The 12090-nt window shown below is 45.2% G+C and overlaps 1 protein-coding gene across 1 annotated transcript in view; it reads right to left on the bottom strand.

Annotated features, from left to right (window-relative positions):
• Positions 1–12090, bottom strand: part of LOC109616881 (calcium-activated potassium channel subunit beta-4) — a 31224-nt gene extending 19134 nt beyond the window's left edge. The window contains exon 1 of the mRNA XM_029114371.2: positions 11539–12090. Coding sequence (XP_028970204.1) covers positions 11539–11874 — 336 coding nt within the window. The 5' untranslated portion in view covers positions 11875–12090. The remainder of the gene's footprint in view (positions 1–11538) is intronic.

Genomic DNA, 12090 nt, shown 5'->3' with positions numbered 1-12090 from the left:
CAGGTTCATTTCAGCAAATCAGAGAGTGCAGCCGCGGAGCAGCCGGAGCCCTGATAATGCCGCCTTGCGTGGAGGACTGCATCCAAAGTGTCCCGCTGAAAGGGCAGCCAGACTGGGCATTAAGCCCGTTCTGTCAGGCAAGGATGGCTGTTTAATCGAATGCTCCGCCCTGCGGCCCTGGTTTCTGCCCCTTCGTGCCAAGCAATGGCGGGGAGAGTATTGCCTGTCTGTGGACCACTGTCAGCAGGCTTGAGAAAGCTGAACCACTGCCTTGCCTGAATCGCTAATCTTCTAGGGACATGTGTGTTTTCTTACAGACACGCCCATCCACACGTGGGGTGAAGGATATGGGTAAGAGCAGTGATCAGCGGGTTGAGAGAAAGCAAAGCTGTCATCAAGGCAAAGGCTGGCTGCTTCAAATAATCTAAAATATAAATGTATTTGGATCGGTTTAACACTCTTTGGGTTGCTACATGATCCCTATGTGTTGTTTGGATGTCTTCACTATTACTCAACAATTTGGAAAAGTGTACAAATTATGACATACCCTGATGTTAAAAAAACATTTCTTACATTTACATTTCTTTAAAAAAATACAAATAAAAAGACACACCCTGAATGAGTAGCCGTGCCCAAACCTTTGACTGGCACTGCATTTATAAATAAAGATATTATATACATTAATTACAACACTGAAACCACCAACATAACAGTGTGTGTGTGTGTGTGTGTGTGTGTATAAAGACACCCGCGGCACTACTAATTTCCTCATTGGGCCGAGACACAGAAACACTGAGGAGGCTTTATGACACACTGCAGTGGCACTGAGACCTGATATGGCAAACAGACTGGCGAGGAAGATCCATAAATTAGACAGTAAATACGGCATCAGTCAAGCGGAGGCGCCTGTGTGTACAAGCGAGAGAGAGGGGGAGGGAAAGGGAAAGGAGCGGGAAAGGAGAGGGTTGACAGATTGTGTGTGTTTGTGGTGAGGATTCCACTAATCTACAGCCTGTCCTCCCTATCCCCTTCTATCCTCCTCCCTGGGGAGGTGTTCCATAAATGGGGAGTGTTTCTCCAAAGACACGGAGAGAAGGAGAGGAGAGGAGGACAGGTGAGGTTGAGGAGAATAGAGAGGAGGACAGGAGAGGAGAGAGGAAGGGGAGGACAGGAGAGAAGGGGAGGACAGGAGGAGAATTAAGTAGCGAGGAGGCCGCATATAGGAGCTGTCGGGAGTGACCACAGAAGGAGGAGGAGGAGAACAGAGGCAAGAAAATAAGCACTCCACAGGGAGCCAATCAAAAGCCTGCCAGAGTTTAGAACAGGTACTCTTCCTTTCTACTCTCTCTTTCTCTGTCTATGGGTCAATTCTACTGTCGAATTTCTTGGCATGACATGAAAATGTCTTGTACATTATGGACGACAGCATAATCGGGAAACAATTATTCATTTTTAATTTAACATTGATATAACGGTGATACTAATAATCAAGATGGTCAACTGGACAATTTGGCTCAAGAGCCAGGTGAGCCCATGCCATTCTCTCTCTGGGTAGCAGGGCCAAGCTCATTGAGTTTGTACACAGTCGAGGCCTTTATCCTGTTGGGTCTCTCACTGTGCTCACACATCTGGCTGAGGGCTCTCTGTTTAGGGCAAAGTAGCATTCTTATTCGCTCCATTTTCTCCCTCCGTGGGGCCTGTGTTTGTGAACAGGGACCCAAGACCAGCTGGCTTAGGAGGGTTCTTCGCTAGGTTCATCTGTCTGTACCTGTGAGCCTTGTTATGGAAGGCTTGAGAAGCTCGGTGGGTGTGGACTGGAACAGCTCTCGGATGTGCCATATTTGGCGATTTTGCATTTTACTCATTAAATTGTTCTGAAAGCAGCTGGGTGTTTATCTCATTTTACTGCTCACAAGGGCACAGATCCAGGTGATGAGACCTGTGTTCCCAACACTGAGCAAGAGGTCTGAAAAGGTTGTGAAAGTGCTGCTGTTCACACTTCACATACTACAGCTCAAGTTTAGACAACTAGCTCTTCGTTGTTGTCAGATTTTATTTTATTAGTTCTTCAAACACGCTTAGCTTTCTTCTGTCAAGGTTACTGGTTTTGTCGTCATGATGAAGAATTAAACCCCAGGCCTCCAGGTCTCTGTATTTTGTTTGGACACATTTCTCAATTTCATTCTCATTGCTTTGGTTTTCTTCGTCAAACCATTTGTCATTGTTGTTAATTGTCTTAGGCCCGTATTGTTGACATTTTTTAGATTTGATAGGGAAGCTGAAAGGTCAATTATACTGTTCAATCTTTCTACTGCCAGCTGCTCACCTGCGCTACCGTAGTGTAATGTTTCATACAGGAAGATGTCTAAAAGGGACTGAATGTGTTGTTCACACATTTTTGATAGGTTTGTACACTCTGTAATTCTATCTGTAGCTCTTCCTAATAGTATGCAATTTGTTAGGCTTTGATGCTTCATGATTGAATATTGCTCTGTTCAATCACGAAGCATCACGCAGGGCAAGATTTTGCTGTGACCTGATAGGGGTGTCAGTGGGCTGACTGAAAGACTGAGGGAATCTGGAGTGAGGCTGTGATCAACTATTCAACAGTATAACAGCCAAGAAGTTCGCTGTAGAAGTACCTGCACCGTAGGAGACCATATAAACAACACCACTGATTTGTTTTCTGTTGAGACCATTTCATTACTTATTTCTAACCAGATGTAAAATATCTTCTATAAACCCTCTCACTTTCTCTCATTCCCCCCCTCACTTATCCCCCAACAACATATTTACAATAGGATCGTTTTGTCAACCCCCTCACTCTTTCCATCTCACTCCCAGTCTCACTCTTTGTCTCAGTTTCTTTCCCCTCCCTCTCTCTCACTATTTCTCTCTCGTTTGTCTCCTTCATAATACAACCTAACAGACACATCAACACCTCCCATGCCAGCTGGACAACCAGTCAATCAGAGCTAGCGCAGGTGTGAACACTGGGACTTTATTTCATCAGTGCCACGCCCACAATGGCTGCGGAGCGGGACACCCGGCCAATCCGCCATCAGACCTCCGGACCAGGAATACAGGTGTGATTCTATTTCACGCCTGGGTTTCAGTGTTTCATCACCAAACCACGGCCACAGCTGGGAGACGATGGTTTAGACAAGAACTTGGCACCTCAGGGGATATCTGTCTGTCGGGGATAAGACTGAAAACAGCCAGATCAATCGAACCTGCACTGCAGTTAATACAAGGTAGCCTTTTTCCCGATGATCAACTGGACACACAGGCTGGTCTGGGATGTTGGGTTAAAACCTACAACCTACCGGCTGGTCTGGGATGTTGGGTTTAAAACTACATCTTACCGGCTGGTCTGGGATGTTGGGTTTAAAACTACAACCTACCGGCTGGTCTGGGATGTTGGGTTAAAACCTACAACCTACCGGCTGGTCTGGGATGTTGGGTTTAAAACTACAACTTACCGGCTGGTCTGGGATGTTGGGTTTAAAACTACATCTTACCGGCTGGTCTGGGATGTTGGGTTTAAAACTACAACTTACCGGCTGGTCTGGGATGCTGGATTTAAACCTACAACCTACCGGCTGGTCTGGGATGTTGGGTTTAAAACTACAACTTTCCGGCTGGTCTGGGATGTTGTATTTAAAACTATAACTCACCGGCTGTCACGATCGAACAGTATCATGGGCACATGAGGTAAACATTGCTAAGTCGGGTGTGAACAAATCCCAGCCCACGAGTCTGTCAAAGTGGAAGAGTTCCCAAATATACAGTGATGTTGCAATGGAAGATTTCCAACCCATATTCATCCGAAATGAAAATAGAACATAACTGCAATGGTCCACTGCTAACAGGCTTGCTGCCTCCAATTAAAGCCTGACGTCCCTTCCACCATGGCTCTGCGTATCTCCTCTCCATCTCCTCGAGCGAGTTCAAACAAAGGGTTCATTTATTTGCAATTACATTAGATGGACACTGTGATTCTGACTCATCAACAGCGAGCATAAATACATATGGATGCCAAACACACACATCCCACTCGCACACACACACACATGACACACACACTTTTGCACACACACACACACATCGCACACAAACGACACACACACTTTACACACACACACACACACATCACCCACACACAAATGACCCACACACATCACACACACACAAACGACACCCATGCTCCAAGGCAATTGTCACTGAAAGAAAATTACCCAAAAGATACGTGAATATGGCCTTCCTCATATGAAAAGCAATGTGGTCAGAGCCCCCTGAAATGGAATAACTCTTTCATTTAAACAGAATAATAAAAGCTCCATCTAGTCCACCTAGTTAGTATTCCTGTACGGAAGTAGTGTAGCTATAACACAGTCCCCATTTCCTTTTCCAATCTTTGCAGCTTTCTGCTGCAATGAATCATGTCGGCTTCTACAGCCCTTATACTGTAGGTTGCCAAACCACATTCTGGGAAGAGAACACTTTGACTTAAAGCTCTGTAACCAGTGACATAATGTTTTATAACGCTTACACCTGTGAGATTATTTGGCGCAGTGAGAGGTCATTCCAAATGTAATCTGTACACAGCTGTTAGTGTGGGAGAGAGAAAAAGAGACAGAGAGAGAGAGACAGAGAAAGAGGGAGAGAGAGACAGAGAAAGAGGGAGAGAGAGACAGAGAAAGAGGGAGAGAGACAGGGAGGTATAGGGAGACAGCAGTTAGTGATTCTCCAGTTTCTCTGTTTCTTTTTTTCTTTTACACCTTCATCAATACATCTGTCTGGCTTTCCTTTTTCTGATCAGCTGCTCGTAACCTGGAAGGTGGAAACGAAGCAGCCCAGCCGGGGAGATTTAATAGAACGCACTAATATTATCCCCAAATACTCTTTAGGGAGTCTGGAACATGGACACAGACTAGGTCCATTAGGGACTAGATTACCTGGGCATGGAGTCAGAGGATGATGTGCTTTGAAATAATTTCCCTAACTAGTCCAATGGCCTTTCAGCACACACACACACACACACAGAAGCACACTGCATTTCCTCACGAGAGTGTGACAGTAAAGACAATATTTGTTTTCACGCCATAGCCGCCGCCAGGCTAGTATTCTAATAAACAAACGTTGTCTCGATGTCTGGCCTCAGCCGGTCATGTCATCAAGGTCCAAGTAAATAGTATCACACACACACACCACACACACACACATCCATATAATAAACACAGTGGCACACAGACAGAGGAACACGCACACATACCCCACAGCTCGGAGGTCATTTACAGGTCAGATTATAAATGACGGTCTGTATTTATAGATGCAGACGGCTCGGGGGTCATTTACAGGTCAGATTTTAAATGACGGTCTGTATTTATAGATGCAGACGGCTTGGGGGTCATTTACAGGTCAGATTTTAAATGACGGTCTGTATTTATAGATGCAGACGGCTTGGGGGTCATTTACAGGTCAGATTTTAAATGACGGTCTGTATTTATAGATGCAGACGGCTTGGGGGTCATTTACAGGTCAGATTTTAAATGACGGTCTGTATTTATAGGTCGTTTATAGGTGCAGATATATCTGAGGACACTTATAGGAGAGATTATAAATGACGGTCTGTATTTATAAGTTGTTTATAGGTGCAGAAATCTCAAGGACATTTATAGGTCAGATTATAAATGAATGTCTGTATTTACAAGTCATTTATAAGTGCTAATAGCTAGGAGGCTCCACGAGCGCATTTTTCTAACTAATGCTAACGCTTTGCAAAAGACTGGCAAGGACATCAATAATGAAGACACGGTCAATGGATTTGCAAAAAATTGCTCAGGAGCAAACACTTTTTGAGATGTTTTTTAAATGCTATCAGACTCCCATTAATCAGGTTCGATGCAAATGAAGACACTCTCCCAAACACGACCCCATTCCCCATAGGACTCCAGTCAAAAGTAGTGACTACCCAGGGAATAAGGGTGCCATTTAGGACGCAGACAAAGTCCCAAGCTGCTCAACTCTTAATTACAATGTATTCACATCTATCGCAATGCATCCGTGTGAGGTGCTCTGGGAAGTAATTTACCATTTACCCTGACAGGAATAACTGGAGGGTTTTTGTCTTTCATCTCTACAGTTTCCAGGGCGGGTGGGACTCATTCTGGCTCCGTTATTGGCTCAAAGTTTTCACGGCTGTCTGCCCTTTGAATCACCTTGGAGACTTTATGTTCTTTATTGGTTCCTGACCAAGAGAGGCAACTATCTTATCCTGTTCATAACACTGCAGAGCCAAAGGGGTTTTGACAGGCTAAAAGCACACACACACACACACACACAACAATATGGCTCAGACAAGCGTGAAAAAGGGGTTCTATTTTATTGTATTTTACAAGCCCATTTAAATTTATATCCAGCTTCTGTATCAAGTGCTACGAAATTGCTCACCAATGCCTGTCTCTCTAGAGCTATAATACGTCTAGAACACAAGACAGTAAGAAAACGAGGGAGAGTGTGCGCGTTCTGTGGTCGAACGGAACCAATGGAGCATTTAGGCTACAGGAACCCACCCGGTCAGCCATCCCCGACCTGATTTCAACAACATCTTCTCACTACCCTCTCATCACAGTATGAAAAGGGTGTGAAAGTCTGTGGTCCTGATAGCTTTCCGTCCTTACTCAAAACAACGTTGTCTGACTGTTGACACTGATCGGCCCAACACTCTACTCACCTACAAATAACGCAACGGACGTTTCTGGGAATCCAACCCACCCACCCCCACCTTCGGTTGTGGTTCCTGGAGCTGAGGACAAGGCGTGCATGCACCTGGCTCAGCACCCTGTTCAGTTTTTAATGCACGTATCATCATCAACACACGCCCGTGGTCACGTTATACACTGCTGAGGCAAGAGTGTTGAGTCTCAGACATACCAACCGTGTCGCGGAGGCACTTTTTTTTTTGGTGGGGGAGCTTTCAACCGAGAGGCGGCGGCTGAGAGGAACATTCGAGGGAGACAACAATGATTCCTCGGTCTCTTTCATGTCTTTGGTCTGTGTCGGCGGGCGGTGAGTCAATGTCCCTCTCTACGCGATAGAGTAAGACCTCCCCAGGGCAATAGTGGAGCCAGCTGGTCTAAATATAGGGTGAAAATAGAAGCGACGGTCTTTCCGTCCGTCTGACTGTCTGTCTGAATGTCTCTGTGTGTACAGTTCACAACCTTACCTGAATGGTGCCTCGGAGTCAATGTGAAGGTGCAGGAGGATTAGCTATGATTCATTCATTTCTTCTGTCTGATTGGTGGTAGTCGTCACTAATCGGGATGACAGCATAGTGTGACCCCGCCCTGCTCTGCCAGACACGTAGTGGTGGGCTCTGTCAGGTATAAATAGAAGCGGTTGTCTGTGTGTGTGTGTGTGTGTGAGTGTTTGCAGGTGTGTGTGTGTGTGTGTGTTTGTCTCCCAGTCTCGCGCAGCTTCCTCCTCACCGCTCAATTAAAACAGACCTGCGTTGCTTCTTAGCATCACCATGGTGACAAGCGGTGCGTGACGAGGGTGGAGACGAGGCACGCTTCTTCGAGTGTGAGGAACGCGTTTGAAGTGGATAGATGGGGGGGGGGGCACTGGCTCTCTGTATGTATGTAGGTCACCAGCAGGAGCAACACCAGCTGGGCTGGAGACTGAGAAGCCGTGGCCTGGGATTTCCATGAGCAAGCCCGAATGGACACATCGGAAGGTCCTAAAAGCCAGAAGGCATAACTTGACCAAAATCTTCACCAGGTGTGGTTGCAAAAAAAAAATTTACCAGCTTTGTTGCTGCCAGGGGATTCAAATACCATAAAAGCAAAGGGGGCAATCATTCAAAGATTGGTCAAGCCTGCAGGTTTCAAGCTCTAGTATGAGAACAATACACATAAAATGACAGAAACCATGTCTGGTCAACATAGAAGATGCATTAGATGGAGTCCAACAAGACACTATAAATGGACTGTATCAGGTTTATTTTCACCTCTTAAACAATTTATATAGTTATCCATAGCTTCAAAATAGTAAAAACGCATTACTTCTCAGACAGTTGTGAACCGCAAACAGGAGTCGGAACAAGGCTGTCTGTTATCTCCATATTTTTTATTTTGGCCATCGAAGTGTTAGCTATTATTATTATCAGATCTCAAAACAGCATCAGTAAGTCAGATATCTAGTGCTTGAAAAGAACAGTGTCCTTCTATGCCAAAAGCTTGAGCTTTCTTATCTTCCTGCAAGCTGGATACCAGCATGGTTTTAAAGAAGATCCAGAAAAATGTTCTAGCATCTCGGAACTGAGTGTGCTATATTATGTTTTTGATCATTACGATATTTCTTTGTTCCACACTGTAGTTTACCTACAAAATGTGCTAACAGGGAAGTAAATATACCTGGTGTCCCTAAACCAAAATATACAAATACACTCAACATACTACATTTTATTGGAAAGTTAGCAAAATAAAAATATTATACTGAAGTTATGACACTGCCCCTTCCAGGCGACTAATTTCTTTAATTTTATGAGAAGAAAATAATATTTCCAAACGTTAAGCCAGAGAAAAGAAAATGTGTCTACTTATATAAAGAATAGAATTCTAGATGCCTAGGATCAAGACTAGACTCCTGACAGGCGTTTACATTTTGTGTTTTCAAATTGTCATTCTGGGGAAGGAGAAGTTGTGAAGAGTAAAGACGATAAGAGGAGCGAAGAGAAGAGCGGAGAAGAGAGAAGAGGAAAGAGAAGAAGAGGAAAGAGGAGTAGAGAAGAGTGGAGGAAAAGAGGGGAGAAGAGAGAAGAGGAAAGAGAAGAAGAGGAAAGAGGAGTAGAGAAGAGTGGAGGAAAAGAGGGGAGAAGAGAAGAGTCAAGTAGACGAGGGGATAATAAGAAAGGAACGGAGAGGAGGAGGCGGACAGGTGGAATGAAGAGAGGAGGAGCAAGGAGAGGAGGAGCAGAGTTGAGGAAAAGAAGGGGAGAAGATAAGAGAAGAGAGTAGAAGAGAGGAGAACAGAGGAGAGATGAAGAGAGGAAGAGTCAGGGTAGAGGTTAAGAAGAGACCCCCAGCTGACAACAGTATTCTCTGTGGGCAATTGTGGGTCACTCATGCATTCCACAGGTGCTTTAATGAAGCCATTAGCCATTAGCCTTTGCTCTCATTAGCCAGTCGTTCCAAAAGGTCAGTGCTCCCGACAGTGGGGCGTAACAGGAGCACTGAGTCTGAATCCCCCCCATACTCGCCCTGACCCCAATCTTCCTCCCCCTTCTGCCCCGCTTAGCTTAACCTCCGCCTCCACCTCCCCTTCTGCCCCTCTGCCTCCTCCTTCTGTACTCGGGCCTCCAGTCCCCTTCTGCCTTCTCAATTCTCCATAATTAACGTAGATCTACATACATAAGATAAGAAGTAGCTGTCTTTTTAGTAACCTTTCATTAAAAAACGCAGTAAGCTAGCTGGCCTTTTAAGCTTTCTGTGAGGAATAACTACATGTATTCTGTGATGGCGTAGCCTACAAAAATTACTAGCAACAACACTGCACCCAAAGCTACGCAAGGCATTGAATGTTGCATTGCCATAAGAGAAGGTGAAAACCTTCTCATGGCATAAAACCACGATAAAACAATCCGCTTGGTGCCGTTGGCTCCGTTTGCGGAGACTTTGTAAAGGCATTTATTAACGCATGACAAAATACCAAGAGACCCCCCCCCCCACACCACTCCGCCAATTCACCCCAAACAACGCCTACCTATTCCGGAGGACTTCAACCATCCAATCTAGTTCCAGGATCTACAACACCTCCCACCTCCTTCCCCCTCCCTAATCTTTCCTCCCTCTAACCCAATCATGTGGTTGGATCAATTTGTTTTCATTATAATGCAGTCATTAAGGAGCAAGAACCCTAGCAGGGTCATTAGTAGAAGTAACTTGTCAATATTGTTACACACACACACACACACAATCACATAGACACGCACATAGACACACAGAAACATACACAGTTACACACTCTCCCTGTAATTTCCTATGACATAACCACAGCCAGAAGGCACACACTCCAGGATCTTTAAATGAAAGCCGTTTGTTTTAGCATATTAAACAAATGCCCAGATTAACCAGACATTCTGCAGTAGCCTTTTGGGATGTTCACAATGTAAACCAAAGTAATCTGTTTTTTATCTCACTAGAGAAAATTTACATACTGAAGTACATGAAATAAGTACAATGAAATAAGTTCACACACACACACGCGTCTCCACACATTTCCTGCAGCACCGAGGAACCAAATATTGCTTATCCGAGTGGCGAACGCCTACTAAAGACAAACAGACGGGCGGACTGCGGCACAGTGTAACTAAATGAAGCCCATTGTCTGCCTGCAGTTAACTCTATCAGCCCCTGTTTTTGGGAGTGGGCCAAACACAGCCGTGAATACTGTCCCGTCTCAGAAACACAGTTAACGTTCATGCGATCGTCGACCGGAGCAAGGCTACCGCATTTGGTCGACGAGGATTTAAACAAAATGTGACCCCCTAGGTTATATAGTGTGATCATTTCGGCCACTTCATTCGATCCAGAACTACCCTTTTGTCCCTGTTAAGGTTCGTGGCTCCAGTTAAAATGCAGACACGTGCGACTATGCACAAGTTCAAAGCTCCGCTCCCGGGTGTTGCCATAGCACCCACTGGGTAAAAACGAATAGAGAGACGTGTTATGGGCGGGTGGGGGGTGTAACTGCGGCGTGATGTCGGGGACCACAGGTCTTGTTCGCAGAGCAGGGAGGAGGCGAGGTTGTACATGTCCTGGAGCACTTCAGGACATAATCACACTATGTACAGAAGTAAAAAACTTTCGGTTTTAACACTTCTGAAGTGGCTTAAAGTAAAAAAAAAAGGTGGCTGTCTCACATGGAGGACGTGAAGAAATTATCATAAAAACGTATGATGAGTAATATCTGAAGGCACACATTCTGACCGTGCTTAATGTAGGCCTACTGGTTGTAAAAAGGGCATATTTCACACAGACTCCTGTTTTTACGTTTTGTTGAAGTGTTAATGGGTTTTTTGCCCCAGAGGAATAATTCAAACTTTTCCTCTGCTCGTACACGTCATCAACACAGTAGTGAGCATCTTTAATTTAGGTATCTTGTGAGGATTTATTGCCTCCTCCTCACAGACTTGGACAGATCAGTAGATCCCCCTCGCGGCGACAAGTGCCAAGAGACTTTTGCGTCTTTCACAGTTCCAATGTCTTTGGATTAGGGATTGCACAAATGCTTGTTGTTCGTTAGTATATATATACTATATATACTATATATATATATATATATATATATATATATATATAAGTGTGTGTGCGTGCGTGTGTGTGTACAGTTCTAAATCACCAGACAATAGCCTAATATCCACTGTGCTTCAACGAACTAAGCCAGTGAACTTTAACAGCAAGATTTGGCCTAACTTAGTTCGCATTCAACTACTTTCTGGCTCAAGATTCTAGTTCTGTAGTTTGAGTTACTTACCTTAGGGTTCAGCACCAGTTGCTTTTCATCGAAGTGCAGCAGCGCCAGGGAGTTAGACTCGGAATTATTGACGAATATCTGCAGACAGGGATACAGCGACGTGCCCTTGCAGTCCGTTCCGCACGTAAACACGCACTCGAACATCTCCTCCGGTCGGAGAACGGACACCACGGTGCAGTTGGCCGGTTTACTCTGCATGCTTTGTAGGGTGGGACTTAGCCAGCAGAACCCGAGAATAAAGAGCGACAGGATGCCACAGACGATGAGGAACAATCCTAGTCGGATACTCTTGTCCTCCGCCTCTGAGTACTCGTATGACACCCTCATTTTCGCCATAATAGTCCGCGTGGTCGGTCAGTGCGCCGCGGTGGGCGCATGAAAAGAGCTCGAAAGTAACGGAGAGATCTGGAGAGGGGCGTCTCTGTCTCTGCCTGGTGTCCCCCGCTGCGTTCTTTTGCCCCGAACACGACCAGCCTCCTAGTGAAAAACTTCCCTTGGTCAGCCGGACTCCGCCTGCTCTTTTTCTATACTGTAGGTATTATCTTATGTACC

This window comes from Esox lucius, chromosome 18 (genome assembly GCF_011004845.1).
Source record: "Esox lucius isolate fEsoLuc1 chromosome 18, fEsoLuc1.pri, whole genome shotgun sequence".
In the NCBI taxonomy this organism is placed as follows: Eukaryota; Metazoa; Chordata; class Actinopteri; order Esociformes; family Esocidae; genus Esox; species Esox lucius.
The sequence above is the reverse complement of the archived record's forward strand: the minus strand, read 5'-3'. Positions and strand labels throughout refer to the sequence as shown.